The sequence below is a fragment of the Pygocentrus nattereri genome, chromosome 4 (genome assembly GCF_015220715.1).
Source record: "Pygocentrus nattereri isolate fPygNat1 chromosome 4, fPygNat1.pri, whole genome shotgun sequence".
Lineage (NCBI taxonomy): Eukaryota > Metazoa > Chordata > Actinopteri > Characiformes > Serrasalmidae > Pygocentrus > Pygocentrus nattereri.
In genome coordinates this window covers 8661774-8686828 of record NC_051214.1, presented here as the reverse complement: position 1 = coordinate 8686828, position 25055 = coordinate 8661774, and the positions used below count along the sequence as shown (strand labels likewise).

Below are 25055 nucleotides of genomic sequence, written 5' to 3'. Positions count from 1 at the left end.
TGTTTATTTAATTAATTATTTAAACCCTAAGGCGTTGTATACAGGTCGACACTTCAGTTCCACACATTTTCAGCTGCATCACTTGCACATTAACTTCATACTAATCAACAAATAATTCACAATTGTTACTGCATAGTAAGTCTAAAGATGAATAAGTGAATATTAAGACTATATTTGAAAGGATTAATTAATTCAATACATTTACTGCAGTATTTATCTTTCATGGCCCTCGGAAGCTACCAGAAAACGTTTATTTATTTATGTACGTAAGTAAATGTGTATCAGATGGCTTTGTAAGTAAATGACAAACATATTTGTTTGTTTTCGTCTGTGTGTTTTTATTTTGAATGTTTGTCAAAGTGGCTTTTCGAAGTATACACACATTCACGGCGGTGTGCAAAAGTTTTGGCACCCCTGGTCAAACAACATGTTTTCTTGATTCTCTAAGTAAAAGTATTTGTTGCTGGATTTAACATATTGAGGGGGGAAAAGCATAATGGCTCCTTTTATCATGTATATGTATGTATACATTTTGCCCAATACGTTGAACTCAGCAAATTAATAGAATGATAGAAAAATGTCATTTTTTAGGTGTGTTCCATGCAGGAGGTGTCATTTTCGCTTAGAAGGTCAACAATGCTTGTTATTTGACTGAGGTGTTTTTTGCATATGATTGTGTGTATGTATGTATGCGTGTCTGTATGTATGTATGTACAGAGGAGCGATAACGAGAGCGGCTGCTGAGCCACCCTGCATTAGTGCACTCAAGTGGGCAGAGATTTAGCCGAGGAGGCTGTTGTCATGGCACCCATAATGGGAGGTGGGGTTGAGTGAGAAGTGATGTCACATGTGCTTGATGGACTCTGTGTGTGTGTGCGCGTGTGTGTGTGTGTGAGCGCTGGCTGCTTTGTTCTGTCAGTAGCACTCTGCTCAGTCACACACCCGGGGTCCGCTGAGAGTGGGGGGAGGAAGATTCTGTCACACACACGCACACGCTTTTCTCGGGAGACGTCCTACTCCACGGCTGCTCATCATAACAGCTTAGAGCATCAAATAGGAGTCGTTGTAGATGACAGGTCAGTTTTTAGTAGTGACCTGACACCAGACGCACGCCAGCATATAAACCACAGTGCGAGTCTGCTGCTGCTGGACAACACCAGCTCAGACATGAAATATGCATGTCTGCCACATCCTCTTGTAGTAAACACATATCTGGTCCTACTGCTGCTGGAGTGTTGTGAACTGTTCTTCGTTGGCTTTTTAAAGCCTGACATTTTTAAAGCCGTTTTTGTTATATGGTTCATTTACATTCATTCCTGAAGACAGGGCCTTGTTTGTGTTGGTAGAGTTCAGGGGAGCTTTTTGACTTCACCATAATTTTGATTCCAAACAGGTACTGTGGGAAAAAGAGTAACCTTTTGCTTAACATTTTCTGGGATTTCTGTTGGCTGTTACCTCTACAGCTCTTTGTTTTTTATGGACAATCTCCTGGCTGTCTCCATATTTTGTTGTTTGAAATAGCACAGGGTATTTAAAACAGTTTTCCATTACATGGACAAAGGCACATTGTGTCGCTAAATCAGTTGTAGCCAACATTGTGTCAGAAACCACTAGTCTATTTGAGATGACTGTAGAACTTGAGGCAAGTGCCTGATGATTAGGCATGCAGCTTTGGTCTGGCTGACCAACTACATTTCGGGTAATTTCATGGAAGTCAAGGTACTGCATATAAGGTCGCAGTTTGAGGAGACTGCATGCCAAAGTGTTTCAGAGAATACTTATTGAATGCAGGTTGAGATTATTCAAGATGGACAGTAGTGCTTGTGATCGCTCTGCCCATCGATTGGCTCCTTGTCCTTCTGCTCTCAGTCAGAAACTGCCACAATGTGATAACAGTATCAGATAACAGCTTTGTCGTTTATCATGTCTCATGAGACCATTGCTGCATTTATGGTGGTAAAAAAACACCCTTGAGATTCTTCGAAGAGAGAAATGTGTAAGCATATTGCTTTCATACAGCGAGGTCAAGGTGAAGCTTGCTCATAAACGAGTCTTAAGAAGTCCAGTTTCAGTGACATCTGGATTTGGAATGCTTCGGATGCATACAAATGCTTCACAACATCTGCACGCTTATTTGATTCGTAGAAGACTTGTAGTCCTTTTCTCCAAATTCTGATGCAGTATTTATCCAGACTATACAGGATTCTGTGAGTTATGTAGATGAGGTTGCTCTCACTTCAAGGCTATCAGTCAACAGAGATCATGCATAGAGTTACAATGGCTACAATAGACTTATGTACTCCGTCCTGCAGCCCTGGTTCTGGAGAGCTACCTTCCTGCAGGGCATTGTTCTGACCACAGTTTACCCTATCTGCTCCAGCTGATCAGCCTCTTCCCAAGTCTTGCTCTCCCGGACCATGGTTGGGGACCACTGATGTATACAATACACAACCAGTACACTATATACAATATATATATATAGGTAGAGAATTTCTAGGCAGCATTCAGTGCATTGGTAATTCCGTGGACTAGATGGCTTACGTGTAATAGAAAATAGAAATACGACTCTCCTAATTAGCTTAAAAGAACCACACCAGCGGTCCATTTCAATTAGGTTTTAGCTGCTTTACACCTTTTCCACCTTGCAATGCTGGTCTCAGATCAGTGGTAATACTGCTGCAGTCCTCCAGCCCCTCGAGCCAGAGTAGCGAAACAGCAGCACCAGCTGTCCAAAATCCATCACACCATCCAGCTTTGATCCGTGCGGGAGCACCGCTCACAAAGCCAGCTAGCTGCTACGCTTGGCAGGGAAAATGCCCTCAGAATATAAGAGATGAGAAAGAGAGAAAAAGGAGGGGAGGGGGTGTGAGAGAGAGAAAAGACAGCTCTGCAACACTCAGCACTTCTAATCAGAACGCAGCCCAAACCAGTCATTTTGCGGCGAGGTTTGTATGCAAGCATGAAAAAATGCCATTCGTACATCGGAGCGCTCCAGCATGGAAAAAGCGCATTCCAAGGCTGAAACACTGTGTTTGGATTCTTACAAACCTTGCAACCACATCTGGAAACATTATTCTTGGAAGACAGGTCATTATCCATCTTAGCCAGCAGAGGAACGTTCAGGGGCTAGGGGGGAAAACAGAGAGGAGAAAAACATGGAAGTGAAAAACAATAAATTGGAGCGGTCAGACGGACGACCGCTGCGGACGTCTGCATGCCGAGCTTGCTCTGATTAGTGGTGATCCTGTTTGTGACACGCTTCCTATGTCTCTGTGTCTCAAACCAGGCAATACGTACTTCGCTGTCTGCAGTCTGGATTGATTTACAGATGGTTTGCCTCAAATCGAACACAAACATTTTGCAGAATGGACAAATTTCATACACAAACATTGAATCATGTTGAAATATCATCTGCTCTATTTGGAATCACAAATATTGAAGGACAAGGACAACTATTAATCGTACACAGTAGCAGTAATCTTGCCTGGTGCACTGCTGGTCCCTTCCCTTTTACCTATCGCATCCTGCAACCGAGTGCAAACTGTTCATGTTTCACTCGTTAGCAGATATGTTATATCATTCAGGTATTGAAGTCAACATGAATCAGAAATCATAAGATATTTTCTTTTCTTCCTGTGAAATACTTCAGAAAGAGACAGGAGGGTCTTTGGCAGGGTCTCTGAGCTGGCTGAGAGTTTCGCTCAATAACAGGTGAAGGTGATGGGAAGGAGAGGTAAATCATGGTATTATTGTTTAATGTTATTTATCCCCACCCCCTGGTGCACAGTGATATAACCAAAACTTAGAAGACATTTCTGAGGGGAAGAATTTTCCATTGGAATTTGATCAGTGCACTAAAAGTAGCAAGTGCACTGCAAAAGAATGTGATTTGAGACAGAATCAGGCCTACATCTGTGTAATGGAACTGTGTAGGGGTGCTAAGCCCTTGCAATTGTGTAGTGTCTACAGAGTGTTCGTGGTAGTCAAGAGAGAGCAATGATGTCATGGAATCAGTGACGTGTCTTGAAATTGCAGAAAGCTGACAAATGGTTTGCAGACTGATTGATAACACCTTGAAAACCGAGCTTCTTGTGGAGTGGCCCTGTTTTGAAACAGCTGTCGTAGCTGAAATAAGGTGGTTTGGCCAGCAGGTTAGTCAGCAGAAATGGTTTGACTGGTTGATATCTCTCTGCATTTCTGCATGCATGCTCTAGAAACACAGTCATGGCTGCAAATAGAGTTACCACAAAGCCTTCTGCTTGTGTTTGTCCTATTTTTTTTTTTTTTTCAGTATAACCACAACGCCCCACCTCCACCCCACACATACTCACACAAACACCCACACGGAGCAGCCTGCAAGCTCTCGGCTCTGTGGTTTGGGCTAGTCTCACTGTGAGAGGAGGAACTGGCTGCTGGCCCACTGGTTCCTTTCTTCAGCACTGGAGTTTCCATTAGTGCACGTTTCCAGCGCCCCAGGACAACTTTCCGTCTTTTTTACACAAGGTTGAAATCGCACAACCAGTGGTCCTCTCAGCCCTAGAGCAGTGTTTCATGGCCAAAGGGTCCTCAGTGGCTGTCCTCTGCCACTAGTCTGCAGTCAGACCTGCCACAATTCTTACCTGCAAGCAGGGAGAGTACCAAGGTGACTAAGGTCCACAGCAAGAACCCCTTCAGTAATGACATGGCCTGGCATGATTATTATGGCAGAGGGTGGCATCCTGCCCCTTTAGATTCAACTCATCTAGGTCCAAAGGCCTTCAGTGGTTGCATTTAGAGTGTTAGAAGAGTGAGAATAACAATCTGTGCATTGCTTTGCCCTGCAGGACCTGAGTTTGACGCCACTGTTTGACAGGTCCAAGGTTCTCAGTCCTGATCCTGGAGTATCCCTGTTCTGCACGTTTTGTTATTTGTCTTAAAGTAATACATACACTTGAACTCAGAAGGGGCTTGGTAATTGTTGGATTTGGTGTGTTATGGAAGAGAACAGAGGTAGGAACTACTGGATCATTCAAAGAATATATCTTCTTGTTGGTGCTGTGAGCAGTTCTTGCCTGGTCAGGGACAATGGCTGTGAGTAGTTAATAGGCAAGAAGGAGGTTCAGTTTTTCACTGACACGCAAAGCCTAAAGAACTTGTGGAACTGCCAGTGAATGTTAAATTAAAAGCAATGATTTGCTGCAAGTATCGTATCAAAACCTTGGAACGTTTTACATCGTTTGATAGCAGCACCTACCCTTTACATTGTGAGGACAGTTCATGACAAATTAACTTATAGAGATGCTCCAAAATGACTTAAAAATGAAAGACTAAATTACAAAGAAATTTATGAATATTTTTCCATCTTCTGCAAAGTCACTATTTCAGAGAAACAAGGTTTGGTTATAACAGCAACATTGTATGGAGATTTGAGGTCCTAGCAAGGTTTGCACCAAGCTGATCTAGGCCCAATTTGTAAGAACAGGACGCAGGATATATCTCCAGCCCTGGGGGGGCCTAGTCTGGGCCTCAGTAGGAGAGTGGGTAGGAAGAAAAGTGTAGCACTGGCTCGGCTGGGCACTGACTGTAGGAACTGTTTAGTCATGCACTGATCCCACCGAGTCTGGAGCAGAAATTGGCCTTGCATGATGTAAATAGCTAGGTGTGTTGTGGAAAAGACTGGCAGAGGCTGGGAGTGGAGATCGTTTAGCTACGGTAGGAGTTTCACTCTGCCTCTCTACTGTAATGTAGTATCTCTCTAAATCAGTTGCAGTCTTTCATTCTCTTTCTATTGTTTTTTCTTTCACTCAATCTGTCGTTGTGCTTCTTTCTTTTTCTTTTAGTCTTTTTCTTTTTCTCTTTTCTTTCCCTCTTTTCTCTCTGCGTTGCGCTCTCTCTCTATCTCTCTCTCTCTCTCTCGTGCTCTCTCTCTCGCTCTCTCTCTCTGTCTCTGGCTTGATGTTCATCCACAGAGATAAGGTTGTAAATGAATGTGGTTGTAAACCTCTTGAGATTTCCTCAAGAGAAGAATCAAGTCGGGCTTTTGGCTCTTCTTAGTGAGCTTTCAGCTCCACATTCCACTTCCTTAAGTGGCTAAAAGGGGGTTTGCAGGTGAGGCAGAAAAATATGAATGTTTTTTCATTGATGAGAGAAAACAGAACGAGAAGTGTTTAGTTATGGGGTCAGAACAAAGCAGTGTGTGTGTGTGTGTGTGTCTGTGTGTGTGTGTGTGTGTGTGTGTGTGTGTGTGTGTGTGTGTGTGTGTGTGTTTGTGTGTGTACGTATGTATGCGTGCGTTTGAAGGCAGCAATTGGGAGCAGCCAAGCCAAACAGCACAACTGCAAAAATACACAGAAAGAAATGAGCGCACATTTACAATGTACACCTCCCCATACTGCCATGAGACATAAAGAAAAATCAATACGCAGTGTGTGTCTTTGATAAGCGAGGATAAAAACACATTCACATTGTATATTCACTGTGTCTTACACTGAAGGTTTGTGAGTTATTAATTCATTATAACATCATGTGTGTGTGTGTGTGTGTGTGTGTGTGTGTGCACATGTTTGTGTGTGTGACTATATGTATGCATCCTCAGATGAAGTGTGAAGGCATTCATGGTTTTGTTTTCATGTTGCTCCAGGAGAGATTTTTGTGCATGTGTGTGTGTGTGTGTGTGTGTGTGTGTGTGTGTGTGTGTGTGTGTGTGTGTGTGTGGGTATGTGTGTGTCTGATCTATTTCCTCTCTGCATGGTTAAAGCTGTGAGGGGGTGGTCATGGTGAGATGTTAAATCATGCTGCTATAGCAACACTGAGTGATAGAGTGGATCAGGAATAAGGGTTGTGTATCCGTGTGTGTGTGTTTGTGTGTGTGAGTGTGTGTGAGTATGTGTACTGTTTGAGCTTTTGGATTCACTTGTCATATTAATAATTGCTGTTATTTGGTTCAATAATAATTTTTTGGTCATTTCCTGTCACTGTAGTTTCAGCAGGACATAATTATTTTATACATGACTGTTTTATTAATTGTGTAAACATTTCATGATGAATGGACCAATGGAAAATATTCCAAAAAGTAATTCCAGAATTCTGAATGATGATCTTGATCTGAATGGTAATTCCAAACTGAGTGGTGATTCCAGTATTTTGAACAATGATTCTAGGACGTTGAGTGAAGGTTGCAAACCTTTGAATTGTGAGTCCAGAATTTTGATCATTCCAGTTTTTTTTTAACAGTGATTCAAAATTTTTGGACTTTTGAACCATGATTCCAGAATGTTGAATGATAATTTTAAACTTTGAGTAGTGATTCCAGAAGTTTGAGTGGTAATTCCAGACTTTGGAGTGGTGATTCCAGGATTTTTGAACAATTTCCAAACTTTCCAAACTTTAAAAACTGATTCTAAGATTTTGAATGATATGTCCAAACTTTTTACTGGTGATTATAATATTTTTAACAATGCTTCCAAACTTTTGTATTGTGGTTTCAGAGTTTTGAATGATGATTGCTCACTTTTGCACTGTTGAACATGTGTGTGTATTCTTGCCATTGTTGTCACGCTGCTGCTGTGCTGCAGCTGTTTGCTAACGTTTCCCCTTCGTGTCTCCACAGGGTGAGAGCGGTATGTCCGTGGATGAGCAGCCTGAAGCCCCGATGTACGTGTATGAGTCGACGGTGCACTGCACGAACATCCTGCTGGGCCTGAACGAACAGCGGCAGCAGGGCCTGCTGTGTGATGTCACCGTGCAGGTGGAGGGCAAAGAGTTCCGAGCCCACCGGGCCGTGCTGGCCGCTTGCAGCGAGTACTTCCTCCAGGGCCTGGTGGCTCACGGAGACAAGGAGCTGGTCTTCACCATGCCTGACGAGGTACAGGACAATACACACTCTTGCACGTGTTAGCCAGTTTAGCAACCATGCTGCCTATTGACAGATAGATAAACCGTCTGAATTGCTAACATTGAGCAGTTCATTGCCAAATGCTGTTCATGCTTTAGTTCATTTTTGTAGTTTTGTTCCTTTTTTGTAAGATTCTTTGTGCTTGACATTTTTAGTTGTGCTGTCTGTATTTTAGCGAATATTTGTTTAAAATCTACATTGTATGGTGCCTGAATGGTGAAACTGACTAAGCAGTATGAGGCTGTGAGTCACCAGTGATGCCACAGCCATCTTTGACTGGGAGTCCAAGAGAGTATAATTTGTCCTCCCTCTCTCTCCATTACTTAGTGCAATTAGTGCAATCTAGACAGAGTGGTGATCTATTAGCTGATGTAACAGAATTGGCAGTTAGTGTTCTCCTGCAAACGTGTTGAGCCGTCCAATGATGTTGTATTAGTGGCAGTTTTCACCCTCATGGAATCATGTGGATTAGGGGTGACCTAGCTGGCAGATGGAAATGGACATGTCTTAATTGGTGGAAAAATCATATAAAAAATTCCCCCTATTTTTTCTGCTGTATAAATTCATTGTGCATAAATAGTAAAGGCTGTGTGTGAAGGCCTTTACTCTCCATTGCCTATAGCTCCAGAATAGCAATCAGCCTTCGATTTGGTCAACAACATCTAAACAACAGTATGATGTTGAAATCTAATGCATGGCCATGTAACAACACATGAGTACTTATGTGCTCTGAACATATATGCTAACATACATTACATTTATGGTATTTGGCTGACGTTCTTATCCAGAGCAAGTTACAATTTGATCATTTTACACAGGGAGGTGAAGGTAGTGTTCGGAGTCTTGTTGAAGGACTCTTATTGGTATAGTGCTGGGTGCTTACCCAGGCAGGGGATTGAACTCTAGTCTACAGTGTAGAAAGCAGAGGTGTTACCCACTACACTACACCCACCTAGCAAACACTTCAGCTGGATCTCAGGTGACACATATAGCACTTGTTTGGTGGCTCATGTCACGCACATATGTCATAGTTTGGAATTCTGATGTGTGTTAGCAGATTTTTTTATCCGTAAAGGTTGCTATGGTCAAATCCTTTAAAAGCAATCAAAAGACAATGAGTGCACATCAAGAATGGTGGCCAGTAATAGATCCACTTTCTGGCTTAACAGTTGGCCAGGAGTGTGTTCTCTTTTTTCCTCCAAACATGCCTTTGATGATTTTTGTTTCATCCGACCACAGAACTTGAACCAAATTACCTCCTTCTTATCTTGTTGTTTTGCATACTTCAGACATTGTTTGTGATAAGACCACAGTTAAGATTACCTTCTGATGATTCTTCCATGTTGGTTGCAAGGTTGCAACAGCACTGCACAGTGGACTGGTATTACTATTCCAGTAGCAGCCAAATCTTCCTGCAGACCCTTGGCACTGATGTGGGGTTTTGCTTTGCATACCTGACCAGTATATGAGCAGTTCTGTCCTTCCTAATCTTGTCTTGACTCCAACAGCTCTCTCAACTTCCATGTCTTAATTTAATTCCTAACAGGAAAAATCACAGAGGAAGTCAGGTCTTGCTTTGGAAGTGTGAATTATTTTTAGATCATGAGATGAGCCCACTGTTGCCGTGTACCTTGAAAAGTTTTAAAGAGTCACATAATTACAGAACTTCTTAAGCTCTGGATTTGTCTACACATTTGGATTGTAAAGGATGCCTAATCAGTAAAATACATTGAACCTAAACATGTTATGTATTATTTTCCCATATGGTAACCTCAGTAGATAAATTGTAAGTGTGTGTTAAAATTTACATATGTCCATTTGAGGTTCCATGCGGAGGCGGTGTTAATGTTCTTTCAGTTAGAAAGCCAACTAAAGGTGAGATCTGACAAGGCTGCCCAAACTGTATAGGCAGCTCACAGTAGCAAAAATGTGTTGTTGCAAATAGTACAAGACTAGAATCATCACTTATCATCTTACTACTATCATCAATTATCACCTTACTGTCACACTCTCCATGTACATCCACACAAATGAAGTGATTCAAGTTCTTTACTAAAGTGTCACTTTCACATATTTATACTTCCATGCACATGGTATATATATATATATATATATATATATATATATATATATATATATATATATATATATATATATATAACCTAAATATCTAACAATCGTTTACAATAGTTATTACGTTTATAATATATAGAAGCAACTATAGCTCTGATTCTACACTTTCAATCCATGCCTCATTTGTTTATTTGTAGAAGATATTAAAATTTGATGGAAAGTTATTGAGTCCTTAATCTTGTTTTGGCAGAAAGAACAAAAATAGACAAAAATGTGCCTGATTTTGTCTGTTTTTAACATCGAAACAGAGAGAAAAACAGTAAAAACCTTTCAGAACAGTGTGAATGCAAATGGCAATTAACATCTATGGTTAGAAAAAAGCAGTACAAAACCTGCTTTCCTTGCACTTCTCGTGTACCATAATTAATCACATAGATATGTTAAGAACTTTAAATACTACCTACATCGTAATGATAGTAGTAACTCTCGACATCTTTAGGGCTCACAGGGAAAGTTATGAGGTGATAAGAGCCGTCACTTTTCAGCGTTTTCCTTTGTCAAGGCCGGGTCTGATGTTTGTCAGCTCGCAGGATGTCTGCACAGTAAAAGAGCACAGTGCCGATCCACTTCTCCCTCTCTTGGTTCATTAATTATTCACCCCTCGCTCCCACACTCAGGTGTGAGTGAGAACGGCAGGAGAAAGTGACATCTTTCATTAACGGGGGGGGATAAATTCCTTGAGTGCTCACAATCACCTCTGGTGCAGGCGAGAACGTGTTATTTTGGTGAGAAGCTTGTCGCGGTTCCTGCTAGACTGATTGCCATTAGATGTTCTACTGTTGGCAGTGAATGTGTTAAATGAACAGGCGTTCTTCCTGGAGGTCAGTCTATATGGTGTGTGTACATTTAGTTCACAAATGTATTGTTTATGATATCATCTCTGGCTATATTTCATTATTCATTTGTATTATTTGCTTTCGCTTAGTGTTCTGTATTGTCTATATATGTAAGTGCCAAGACACATTGCAAGTACATGTGAGTGATTCGGATTCTCACAAAGTGAGACTGAGCCTCAATCCTATTTCTTATAACTACACTCTCAGAAAAAGCGGTAGGACACTCACACGGGCAGTACCCTGTTTGTCACTGTGGTGGGACCCTCAGGGGTACATCTCATTACCTTTAGTCAGAGAAAATAATTGTACCATAATCCATTGAACTGATATTTTCTAAGTTGTACTGACTCCACACATTTTATTCTTCTGTTTTAAAACATTAGTTTATAAAAAGATACAAATATCTGCTTTTCCAATAGGAAAAAAATATTTAAGGTACACAGTTGGACCTTAAAACCACTGTTGCACCTTTGAGGGTACACTTACATTGTACTTTGATGAACGAATCATGTACCTGCATAGTACCTTTATTTCTAACAGTGTACCCCTACCCCCTGTTTTTGAGTGTCATCTTGCCCGTTGGCACTAAGGGGTTACAAGGGGTAGATCCATGGGGTAAATCTTCCCCATGAAATGGGACCCTCAAATAAAAAACAGTGTCGACACCAATAACATTTAAGCCAATTCAAAGCATAATCAAATTTCAGCAATGCTTTCTTTTACAGTCCCATGACTTCTAGATAACTATGGGGTACAAATTCTATAGAGAACCTATATAGAACCGATGTTAAGGTTGTAACAGTAGAAGAACTTCATCTTTATGGTGCTACAAAGAACCTTTTTCAAAAGGATTCTGTATAGAACCATATATAAGAAATTCTCCGTCAATCTGAACAATCATTTCGTAATGCAAAAAAAACCTTAAGATTTCTATATATAACCATTATTTTACTAAAGAACCCTTGAAATATTACCTATGTTAAGAGTGTAGAACTTACAGGACTTCAAAACAAAGCGTTTACTGAAATTTTAGTATGATTTGAATATGAAGAAAAGTTTTTAGTCCTTTATATTTTGCCATGTTTTTTGAGTTGGTACCTTACTGTTACCTGGTTAGTATCTAGAACTTAAGGGACTGTTAAAGAATGCATCACCAAATTTCTATCTGTTGTAGTTTTGAGGATCCATTTACATTATTTGTACCTTGAGACCTGTACCTGCACAGACGGTTGTCTATGTACAAACACAAATGTGGTGGTGACTGAAAGTTTAGAATGAGAATGTGCACTTGAGAATTTCTCAAGCTTGTTCCAGTGAGGCATGAATGGGAAGTAGCTCATATTAAATGACACCAGGTTTTTATTATCAGCAGTAATAACTGCACTTATTAGGGTTAAATGTTATCGTTTAGGATACTCTGCCATTGTAGGGGAAGCTAATGAGATAGCAGCTGTAGGTTGAAGCGGAGTGAGGCTAAAGATATGTGAGTTGCGCTCATGCCTGCAGAAGATTGCCACCTACGTGTTAGAAAGGGCAAGTGAAGGAGGTGGGGGTGGGGATGGGGTGGTCTCACCAGGCTGGGGTGGAGGAGGGTAGGGGGAGCGGTTGAGGAAAAAAATACACTGCAGATGAAATGTGAAACAAAGACCACCCCTCCCGTCCTTCGCTTTATCCCACTCTTTCTCTGTCTTTCTTCTCACGACCCCCCCCCCCCCCCGCCACCCCCCCCCCCACACACACACACATACACACACACTTTTTTTCTCTCTTCTGTCTCTCACTCACTCGCTCTCTCTCTCTCCTCCCCCCCACGATGACCTTGTTTATTGTTGAACGGAAGGGGCCACATTGGGTTAGTGACATCATCGCTGTTAGCCAGCATGTATTTAGCACAGAGAGAGAGAGAGAGAGAGGGCGAGTGAGAGAGAGGCTGTTAATCGGCTCTTTGTTAGGAGTACGATTCTGAACAGAAGCTTGAAAAACAGTCGCTCTCCGCCTCAACAAAGAGAAAGGAAAGCTGGCTTTAGTGCCAGAGCGTAGCTGGAATTCTCCCTCATGCCGACAGCGTGCGAATCCTGCGCTGGAATGGGAACGACTCTGTGTTTTGGTTCAATTTCACTCCGAGTTCAAGTTGTTGAATGAAGCAGTGCTGAAGCTTTGTTTTGTTGCACCTCCCCAAAAATATCTTCACAGAACCAGCATTGTTATTGTGGAGCTCTCAACACATTAGCTTAGGAGCAGTCCTGACTGCTGGCCTTCTTGATTGTCTCCCAGTCGCGCCATGTGCTGTGCATGCGTGGTTCCAAGAAATATGACTTCTCATTTAGTGAAAAACACTTGATTCAATAGTTAATTACTACTGCACTGCTGAAATCTAGTCTTCATGGACCAGAGCTGGACAACCATGCAATAGAGTCCGTTATGTACATGATGTACAATATAATATACATTATATGGTGCTGCATTTTATGCTGCCAATAAAACTCCATCATAATTCTTACATAACTGCCTGATCACATTTTACACAGCTTTCACAATCACGTTTACGTCAATTTTACATCATTTTCGTCAAATAATGAGGAAGAGTATTGTTTGTTTACTTGTTTGTTAATAAATCCTTTAGAGGGCGGCAGTGAGTAACAATTGTTTATTTGATGTTTGTTAATAACACCTTTAGAGGGCGACAGTGAGTAATGATTGTTTTTTTCGATGTTTGTTAATAACACCTTTAGAGAGCGGCGGTGAGTAACGATTGTTTGTTTGATGTTTGTTAATAACACCTTTAGAGAGCGGCGGTGAGTAACGATTGTTTGTTTGATGTTTGTTAATAACACCTTTAGAGGGCGGCGGTGAGTAACGATTGTTTGATGTTTGTTAATAACACCTTTAGAGGGCGGCGGTGAGTAACGATTGTTTGTTTGATGTTTGTTAATAACACCTTTAGAGGGCGGCGGTGAGTAACGATTGTTTGATGTTTGTTAATAACACCTTTAGAGGGCGGCGGTGAGTAACGATTGTTTATTTGATGTTTGTTAATAACACCTTTACAGGGCGGCGGTAAATAACGATAGTTTATTTGATGTTTGTTAATAACACCTTTAGACACCTCTCTAAACACCTGTCATCATCAACACCTCTGGACAGCATTTGAAAATGCCAGCTGTGATGAGCATGTCATGATGAATGGACCAATATAAATGGTCCAAAATGACCTTGAAGGTAGGACTATGTGCCAGACAGCATCCAGCATGTATTTGACCAATGCAGTCTATATAGACACTCAGTGGCCCCTGAATCAGATGGTTCTATGACACAGAAGCCCATTCATAGCGTCAGGTTTCTCGTCTGCTTTGAAGAGTTCAGTAAGTCTTGTTCTCTCAGACTGATGGCCGTGTCAGTAAGCCCAAGGCACAAGAAACAACTAGATCATAAGAGAAACATTCCTCTAAACCTCGTTGCTGCCACCGACAGCGAGAGAAATGACAGATCGGCCTCGGATGAGCCTGAAATGGCAATGTGTCAGCAGCCTGTCAAGAGATTCGATCACGGCCTCGGCACGCGCAGGATCTCACTCTGTCAGGTCTTTCGCAACAACAGGCTACATATCGGTGTAGAACAGGGGTCCGCTGTGTTTTTACCGTGTCATCTAGTGGACAAAGGACTTTTATAATTGACTGTTATTGTCACTATTAGCCTATAATGTAGTAGTTTTATTTAATATTACATTTTTTGTGACCTTATTGAACATAGCACTTTATTAAGCCTACATTGCCATTGTCAGCAGTATTGAATATTGGTTATTAATAATAATAATAATAATAGCTAATTAGATAGCTATTATAGATAGCTAACATTGTGACTGTGTCATAGAGCAAACTTGTTGATCAAGAGCAATATTATTTCTTACTTATCCCAGTTCCCTCTGGTCAGCACAGTCCAGACCAAATAATATTAACTGGCAACGTAATTTTTCAAAGCAGCTCGTTTAGCTGATTGGTTTAGCTGATTCAGCGTTTCTCTGTCCTGTTTATTGAAAACCTTGAATCAGTTCTTTATAAAAATTCAGTTGAATTTGCCCCCTAACCAGTTTAGATCATGCCCTCTCTCTCTCTCTCTCTCTCTCTCCTCTCTCCTTCTCTTTCTCAGCCTCTCTTTCCCTCTCTCTAGCTCTTTCTCATCTCCTTCTCTTTCTCTACTCTTCTCATCCTCTCTGTTTCTCCATCTCTTTTTCTACTTCTGTTTTCCCCATCTCTCTTTCTCTTTCTATCGCTCCCTCTTTATGTCGCTCTTCCCCTTTTTCTCACTCTCTATTTCTCTACCTCCCTTGCGCTCTCCATTTCTATTAATTTGTTTTTATTCCTTCATTTGCTTCACAGGATTTATTCATTTGTACATTCTGCACATCGAGCACTCTCCTTTCTCTCTCCCTCTCTCTCTCTCCCTCTCTATCTGTAGCTTAATATGTGTGTGAGAACTGAGGGTAACTTGTGATCTCAGAGAGAGAGAGAGGGAGAGAGAGAGAGAGAGAGAGACTGCATATCTGTATGTGAGTGTGGAGTGCCACAGTTGAAGCTTAATGGCTGAGCAATGTCACTATGATTCAGCTGTGTTTTTTATTTTATTTGAGTGTGTGTGTGTGTGTGTGTGTGTGTGTGTGTGTGTGTGTGTGTGTGTGTGTGTGTGTGTGTGAGTGTCAGCACTGGAACTGAGAGTCTCTTGACTGTCCCACTCCTCCACATACTTCAATCCAATGAGCGCATACATTCCACCACCACTGAGAAAACAAAGCTTTTCTATTGAACTGTGTATCGCTGTAGTCAGAGACCCCGTGTCCTCTGGCTTAACCTCAGCAGCCGAAAAGAAATCTTTGGCTGCTTTTCAGTTTTTCATATGAAAGTTGTGGTTACATTTCTCAGTGTTTTACCTATGGACCTACAAAGTGTCTCATACTCATACATATGCAATATAGACACTCATATATGTGCTAAAACACCAGCTACCAGTGTTGATATTAATGACAAACCAAGAATATGTGACTAGCAAGAAAGATAAGATGTTCCACCCCTGAGAATCACAACAAAGAATGTGGCTAAATTCAGCTAGCGTTGGTTGTAGCTAAATTAAGCTAGTCCCTGCAGCTAGAACAACCAGAAAAATGCTTTTTTCAGTGTGATTTGAGCCAAAGGCCAGACTATTTTTGTCAAATGTTAGCAGTGACTTTAAGCATTAGCTTAGCTTTCAGTTGAGCAATGATTGATGTGTTTCCATTCAGATGGAGAGGAACTCGGCTAGCGTTTTGCCTCAGCCAAGCTATGTCTTTATTAGTAATTATCTGAGATATCTGAGCATTTATTGTTGGTATTAATGGCAAACTGTGCATGCGTGATTAGCTAGCATTATGTCTTAGGTAAGCTAGGCTAGTCCACTGCAGCTAGAACAACCTGTTTTGTGTTTTCTGAGCCAAAGGCTGGAATGTTAGACAAGCCTTTAGTTTATCACGTTTGAATGTCTCTTTATCCAAGTAGAGAAGAGCCTGAATTACTGTAACTGGGCATTGCCAAGATTCCATAGAGTGGTCAGACTAACCACAAGGGCTTTGTTGTAACTCAGCTAGCGTTTTACCTCAGCTAAGTTAAGCTAGTCCATATACCGTCTCACCATTGACTTGAATGAGACATGTGAGCCCTTAGGCATTTGTTGGCATCAATGACATGAAGCTTTGATTCAAACCATGAACGTGTGATTAGCAGAAAAGTTCAGCTACTTTCTCAGTAAGTTTAAGAACAAATCAATTCAGCTAGCGTCATATTTTTGCTAGTGTAAGCTAGTCCTCTGCAGCTGGATCAACCAGAATAATACATTTACGGCATTTGGCTGACGCTCTTATCCAGAGCGACTTACAATTTGATCGTTTTACACAGGTATGCGGTGTTAGGAGTCTTGCCCAAGGACTAGGATTCTTATTGGTATAGTGTAGGGTGTTTGCCCATGTGGGGATTGAACCCCAGTCTGTAATATATATATATATATATATATATATATATATATATATATATATATATATATATATATATATATATATATATATATATAGTTATATATATATATAGTTATAGTTATATATAACTAACTATAACTTAGTTAGCTTTTTTGGTCTGATGTTACCAGTGACTTGCACATTTTGGAAACATTAGCTTAGCTTTTCAGTTTTGCAGTTGTTGATTTGTCTCTATTCAAGTGGAAAGGATCTGTGGAAATAACTGGCCATTGCTAAGACAGCCACACAGTGGACAGCCTTACTTATAAGGACTTTGGTGTAACTCCACTAATGTTATGCCTTGGCTAAGCTAATCTAGTCCCTCTATAGCCTCGCTTCTGACTACTTATCTGAGATGAGCAATTAGTGTTGGTATTAATAGCAAACTATGTTGTGGCGACCCCTAAAGGGAGCAGCCGAAAGAAGAAGATTAATAGCAAACTATGAATGTGTGATTCACAGGAAAAATAAACTACCTTCCAGGAAAGAATCAGAATAAAGAAAGGTGCAGAGCTAGCTAGCATTATGTCTTAGCTTAGCTAGGGTAGTCCCTTGCAAATGGAACAACCTAGCAAATAATTTTGCTTTGTATTATTTCAGTCAAAGACCACGAGATTTAACAATCTCCATTCAAAGAAAATGGCTGGAAATAACTGCCAAGACACCCACACACTGGACAAACTGACCTACAAGGCCTTAGTCATAACTTGGCTCGTGTTATGGCTCAGCTAAGCTAAGCTGGTCCCTCTGCAGCCTCACCTCACCCTGCCTTTGCTAGCAATTAGTCGAGGTATGTTGGCACTTAGTGCTGGTATTGATGACAAGCCATGAGTATGTGATTTGCAGGGGAGAGTGAGGACATGTCTCTGTGGAACTCTAAATAAAGACTAATCCCTTTTCTCCAGTCTGTCCCGATACAGCAGCCTTATGTGGAGAGAGTTGTAAGAGAGTCGGTTTCAAGCCCTCAACACAAACAAACAAGTTACTGAGTACGTCAAGACCTGGCTAGGGAGTAATCCCAAGGACTGATGAGTGCAGCACACAGTACTAGATCTAACAATCTCAGACCAGACAGCAGACTATCACACGTTTAGCGTAGGCAGATAGTGAGAGAGGGAGAGACGCACGGAGAGGACGTGAAAGACAGAGAAAAACACAAGCAGAGATAGAAGGGAGAGAAAGTGAGAGACACGAGAAGAAGGATAGTGTAGGAGGGAATGAAAGAGAGGAGGAGAAAGTAAAGTCAACAATGATGAAAACTGAACACTCTGTTCTGTATATATACTAAAAAGGTGCAGTGATGCAGGCAAACCGACCATGGTCCGATCAGGGTCAGAGAGGGTCTCAGAATAAATGATGAACATTGAGCTGTGATTAGGTGTTTGGGTTATCTTGGGTTAGCAAACATCTTTGCAGACATAATTAATGCTTAGCGTTCTCCCAGCGTGTTGAGCTGTTGCATTAGTTCAAAAAGATCTGTGACTGATGGAGCTCATGCTAGCCTCCATCCTTCCAGCTTGGTAGTATCATGTGTTGGGAAGACCTCGCTAGTAGGTGTAGTTGGGAGTGACTTAATTGGGAAGCAACTGAAGTGAAAGTAAATTAACTATATTAAAATGGTTCTGTTATTCAATACTATAACAAGATCAGCTTTTATTCATAAGATGGGTAGAATCCAAAAAGAAGTGCCTCTCTCAGATCACAGAGCGTGATATCTTGTGAAATCCCTGTGCCTGAAGCACGGAAGGGGGAAGTCCTGGTCCCTGGACTATGAGGTCGTGTCCTCCCCCCTGTCTGCTGTACTGTAAGCTGCAGTCTGAAGGGATTACTCATTACACTGTCTGATTTAATCCACTACTAACCCCCCACAGCCCCACCAGCATGTGTCTATATGTACACTTACTAAAGACTTTCTGGTTCCACTTTATATTAAGTGTCTCTAATAACTGTGTAGTTACATGTGAACAACACATGCAACAACAATGTAACTACTAATGATTTAGTCACATTACAGATAGATTACAGAAGTACACTTCATGTAATTACACAAGTGTCTCTTGGTAGTCACTCATGTAATTACACAAGAGTAATAACAAATGTAATGACATTGGTAATTAGACCGGAACAGCAGTTGTTAAGTCGGTACATATGTGTAATTACATAGGCTGTACTTCAGTAATCCATCTGTAACACTTACAAAATTTCCAGCAGTTACAGTGTTGTTGCACATTTTATTCATGTGTAACTACACAGTTATGAGAGACAATGAATATTAAGTGGGACCGGCCTCTTAACAAAATTAGCAGGTTCATCATGATGTTAATGTCCTTTTGCTTTGCACTGCATGACACCTACATAAGTCATTCATAACAACTGGTAGCAATCTGGATAACAGGTTATAAAGGTTTATCCCAACATGCTTCTGTCTCTTCTGATGTCATTTCACCTCAGCAAGTGTTGCTCGGTCGAAATGAAAGAGCAGTCAGGATTCAGATAAACTGTTTGGATTATTTGAACTGTCGTATGACTTATTTTTAGTTGTATAGAAACAGCACACTGCAATGGAACTGACCCAGCCTTATTAGCAAAGCCCTTATTTAAAAAGAAGCATCCCTAAGTGGTGAAATGAGATGCAGCCCACCTCATTGTGTCTGGACATGAAGGCTGATGTCAGGTTAGTCAGCAGATTTGATAGCGCAGACACCTCGCCTCCAGCCACCATGGACGCGTGTGTTTATGCATTTATGTACTGTCGTTGTCATGCATGCGTCTGACTCATTAACATTCATGACATGCAGGAATTTGACTGGTTCCATTTGCATAAATTAGCCATCTCTGCTATAAAGAGAGGAGAGGCCGACATAGAAAGAACAAGTGAGAATGGGGAGAGAGAGAGAGAGAGAGCGATAGAGCGAGTGCTGGTTGAGGGCATTTGTGTGTGTGTGTGTGTGTGTGTGTGTGTGTGTGTGTGTGTGTGTGTGTGTGTGTGTGTGCAAGAGACAGTTCAAACAAGGGGGGCTTTGGGGAGGCTAAGGGCATTCCATGACCCGCTTATGGAGCGGATTATTTTGGCAGAATTCCTGAAACCTGCCTGTGAGTTGTCAGAATGTGTGAGGAGCTCAGATATGATACGGCCATTCAGAGAGAGAGAGAGAGCGAGAGAGAAACAGAAGAGAGAGACAAAAGAAAAGGAGGAAAAAAGAGGTAGAGAAAGAAAGGAAAAGAAAAAAGAGAAGAAAAGAAGAGAGAGGGACAAGGAGAGAAAAGAGCGAGCGAGAGAGAAAGAATGACAAAGAGAGAGTACATACAGAGATGGATGGACACAGAGAAGGGAGAGATAATGGAAAGGGAGAGAAAAACGAAGGTAGGATAGGTAGAAGGTAGAAGAGGTAGAGAAAGAGAAAAAAGACAAGAGATGAAAAGAAGAGAGGAAGAAAAGAGAAGAGAAAGAGATAGAAAGAGAAAGGGAAAGACAAGAAGAGAAGAGAGAAGGAGACAGAGAGTACAGAAAGAGATGGAGAGACAGAACAGAAAGAGAAAAAGAGGTAGAGACAAAGAAAAAGGAGAAGGAAAGAAAAGAGAAAGAGGAGAAAAGAGAAGAGAGACAGACAGTGAGAAAGAGCAAGAGAGAGAAAGACACAGAGAAGAAAGACAAGAGAAAAGAAGACAATAGAGAAGAGACAGAGGGACAGAGAGAGTAAGAGAAAGAGAGGTAGAGTACAAACTGAGAGAGAGAGTACAGAGAGAGTAGAGAGAGAGTACATAGGGACAGAGAGAGAGTGAGAGAAAGAGAGAGAGTACAGACAGAGAGGGAGTACAGAGAGAGTAGAGAGAGAGAGTACATAGGGACAGAGAGAGAGTGAGAGAAAGAGAGAGAGTACAGACAGAGAGGGAGTACAGAGAGAGTAGAGAGAGAGTACATAGGGACAGAGAGAGAGTGAGAGAAAGAGAGAGTAGAGAGGGACAGAGAGAGTGAGAGAAAAGGGAGAGTACAGCATGAGAGAGAGAGAGAGGGTATGGAGAGTGTGTGTGTGTGTGTGTGTGAGAGAGAGAGAGAGAAAGAGAGATAGAGGGTACGGACAGTGTGTGTGTGTGTGTGTGTGTGTGTGAGAGAGAGAGAGAGAGACAGAGAGAGAGAGATTTTCCCTTCTTAATCACATAAATATTTGATAATTACCTTTTTTTTCTCTTTTCTGTTATAAATTACATACACATATCCAATAGGTTTTGTTTTTTATTATTACATATACTTTTATATTATTAATTCACACTTTCTCCTCTTAATACATTACATTATACATTATCATTAATCTTGGTCTGTATTTTGTTTTTTGTTTTTTTATTTATTCATTTTTGTTGTGCTTTGACAATACAAATGTACATTTGTCATGTCATTAAAGAGAGAGAGACAGAGAGAGACAGAGAGAGAGAGAGTACAGAGAGAGAGACGGAGAGGGAGAACACAGAGAGAGAGTACAGAGAGAGAGAGAGTGAGAAGGAGAACACAGAGAGAGAGTACAGAGAGAGAGAGTGAGAAGGAGAACAAAGAGATTGAGTACAGAGAGAGAGAGACAGAGAGAGAGAGTGAGAGGGAGAACACAGAGAGAGAGTACAGAGAGAGAGAGTGAGAAGGAGAACACAGAGATTGAGTACAGAGAGAGAGAGTGATAAGGAGAACAAAGAGATTGAGTACAGAGAGAGAGAGACAGAGAGAGAGTGCAGAGAGAGAGAGACAGAGCACAGAGTGAGAGAACACAGAGAAAGTACAGAGAGAAAGAGAGAGACAGTACAAAGAGAGAAAGAGAGAGACAGAGTACAGAGTGAGAGAGTGAGAGTACAGAGTGAGAGAACACAGAGAGTACAGAGAGAAAGAGAGAGAGAGACAGAGTACAGAGTGAGAGAGAGAGAGACAGAGTACAGAGTGAGAGACAGAGAGCGAGAGACAGAGTAAAGAGTGAGAGAGAGAGACAGAGTGCAGAGAGAGAACACAGTTCAGAGAGAGAGACAGAAAGAGAGAGTACAGAGTGAGAGAGAGAGAGTACAGAGTGATAGAGAGAGACAGACTACAGAGTGAGAGACAGAGAGCGAGAGACAGAGTAAAGAGTGAGAGAGAGAGACAGAGTGCAGAGAGAGAGAACACAGTACAGAGTGAGAGAGAGAGAGAGAGAGAGCGAGAGACAGAGTAAAGAGTGAGAGAGAGACAGAGTGCAGAGAGAGAGAACACAGTACAGAGTGAGAGAGAGAGAGAGAGTACAGAGTGAGAGAGAGAGAGAGAGAGAGAGAGAGAGAGAGAGAGAGAGTACAGAGTGAGAGAGAGAGAGAGACAGAGTACAGAGTGAGGGACAGAGAGCGAGAGACAGAGTGCAGAGAGAGAACACAGTTCAGAGAGAGAGACAGAAAGAGAGAGTACAGAGTGAGAGAGAGAAAGACAGACTACAGAGTGAGAGACAGAGAGCGAGAGACAGAGTAAAGAGTGAGAGAGAGAGACAGAGTGCAGAGAGAGAGAACACAGTACAGAGTGAGAGAGAGAGAGAGAGAGTACAGAGTGAGAGAGAGAGAGAGACAGAGTACAGAGTGAGAGACAGAGAGCGAGAGACAGAGTAAAGAGAGAGAGAGAGACAGAGTGCAGAGAGAGAACACAGTTCAGAGAGAGAGAGACAGAAAGAGAGTACAGAGTGAGAGAGAGACAGACTACAGAGTGAGAGACAGAGAGCGAGAGACAGAGTAAAGAGTGAGAGAGAGACAGAGTGCAGAGAGAGAGAACACAGTACAGAGTGAGAGAGAGAGAGTACAGAGAGAGAGAGACAGAGTACAGAGTGAGAGACAGAGAGCGAGAGACAGAGTAAAGAGTGAGAGAGAGAGACAGAGTGCAGAGAGAGAGAACACAGTTCAGAGAGAGACAGAAAGAGAGAGTACAGAGTGAGAGAGAGAGAGAGTACAGAGTGAGAGAGAGAGACAGACTACAGAGTGAGAGACAGAGAGCGAGAGAGAGTAAAGAGTGAGAGAGAGAGACAGAGTGCAGAGAGAGAGAACACAGTACAGAGTGAGAGAGAGAGAGAGAGAGAGAGAGTACAGAGAGAGAGAGAGAGAGTACAGAGTGAGAGAGAGAGACAGACTACAGAGTGAGAGACAGAGAGCGAGAGAGAGTAAAGAGTGAGAGAGAGAGACAGTGCAGAGAGAGAGAACACAGTACAGAGTGAGAGAGAGAAAGAGAGTACAGAGTGAGAGAGAGAGACAGAGTGCAGAGAGAGAGAACACAGTACAGAGTGAGAGAGAGAGAGAGAATACAGAGAGAGAGAGAGAGAGAAAGAGACAGAGAGAGAGAGTACAGAGTGAGAGAACACAGAGTACAGAGAGAGAGAGAGAGATTAGTAGAAATGGCCCAGATCTATCATGCTGATTAATGGAGGTGTGTGTGTAGTAAATGCTCCATATGTCAGAACTGCTCTGTTAATGAGCTTCACTTCTGTAATTTCCTCTTTACTTTCACTAACACCTTTTCATTTCCTCCTCCTTCTTGTTTTGCTGCTGTTTTCACCTCCTCTTCTTTTTGTCCTTTATCCCCCTCCCCCAAAGGATTATACAGTAGTACCGGTAATGTATGGCTGGCTTTGTGTCTTTGTCTCCCTCACCGTCTCCCTCCTCCCTCTGCCTCTCTCTTTCTTTCTTTAACTTCCCTCCCTTTCTCACTCAGAGTATTTTATCTTCCTTCCATCTCCCTCTCTCTCTCTCTCTCTCTCTCTTCTCACTCTTTCTCTCTCTCTCTCTCTTCTCTCTTTCTCTCTTTCTCTCTCTCTCTCTCTTCTCACTCTTTCTCTCTCTCTCTCTCTCTCTCTTCTCCCTCTCTCTCTCTCTCTCTCTCTTCTCCCTCTCTCTCTCTCTCTCTCTTCTCACTCTTTCTCTCACTCTCTCTTCTCTCTTTCTCTCTCTCTCTCTCTCTCTCTCTCTCTCTCTTTTCACTTTTTTTCCTCTCTCTCTCTCTTTTCACTCTCTCTCTCTCTCTCTCTTCTCACTCTCCAAATCTCTAAATCCAGCTCTCTCATACTGACTTTCTTTCACTTGTCTATGTGTTTGTTTCTGCACGTGTACCTGTGTGTGTGTGTGTGTGTGTGTGTGTGTGTGTGTGTGTGTGTGTGTGTGTGTGCTCTCACAGATGGTGTGTGAGTGTATAAAGCTGTACTGGTGTGTACCGCAGCTGCTGATGTCAGCTGAAAGCAGATAGAGGATGTTCAGCACTTCTGTTCTTCAGCACTGAGAGCTGTTCAGCAGACTGGCTTTCAGCAGGCTGGCTTTCAGCATGGAACCTCACTGCCTCCAGCGTGTATCAGCCTCCTCTCAGTCTCAGATCTACTCAAATCCACTCAACTCACCTCCATTCTATTCAACTCCACTCAGCTCCTTTCAGTTAGCTTAACTTGACTAATTTCAGTTCAACTCCATTCAGATGAACTCAACTCCACTCAATTTAACTCCATTCCTCCACTCAGCTCCTCTCGGTTAAGCTTAACTCAATTCAATTTAAGCTGAGTCAATTATATTAATTTCCACTGAACTCTACGCAATTTAACTCAACTCCAATCAGTTCAACTCAATTTAACTCCTCTCAGTTAACTCAACTCAACTTCATTTAATTCAACCAAGCTCTACTCAATTTGACTCTACTCAACTACATTCAGTTAGTCAATTCAGTTAAAACAGTTAAACTCCACTCAGTTCAACTCAATTCCACTTGGTTTAATTCAACTCCACTCAGTTCAACTCTATTCAACTACATTCAGTTAAAGATCACTCAACTCCATTCAATTCAACTTCATTCAATTAAACTCCACTCATTTCAACTGAACTCCACTCATTTTACCCCACTCCACTCAGTTAAACTCAACTCCTTTCGGTTCATCTCAGCTCAGTTCCAGTCAGTTCTACTCAATTCAGCTCAACTCCACTCAGTTAAACTCAACTCCTTTTGGTTCATCTCGACTCAATTCCAGTCAGTTCTACTCAATTCAACTCAACTCCACTCAGTTCAATTAGGTAAACTTAACACAAATTGAATTTAACTTAACTCAATTACATTCAGTTCAACGGAACTCCACCCAGTTTAACTCAACTCAGATCAGTTCAACTCAGTTTATCTCCGCTCAATTAAATTCAATTGCATTTAATTAAACTCTACTCA

General features: G+C 41.7%; 1 protein-coding gene across 1 annotated transcript in view; it reads left to right on the top strand.

The window, feature by feature from the left end:
- Nucleotides 1-25055, top strand: part of bach2b (BTB and CNC homology 1, basic leucine zipper transcription factor 2b) — a 152994-nt gene that overhangs the window by 100913 nt on the left and 27026 nt on the right. Inside the window, exon 2 of the mRNA XM_037537637.1 lies at nucleotides 7589-7843. Within this exon, the coding sequence (XP_037393534.1) occupies nucleotides 7601-7843 (243 nt within the window). The 5' untranslated portion in view covers nucleotides 7589-7600. The remainder of the gene's footprint in view (nucleotides 1-7588; nucleotides 7844-25055) is intronic.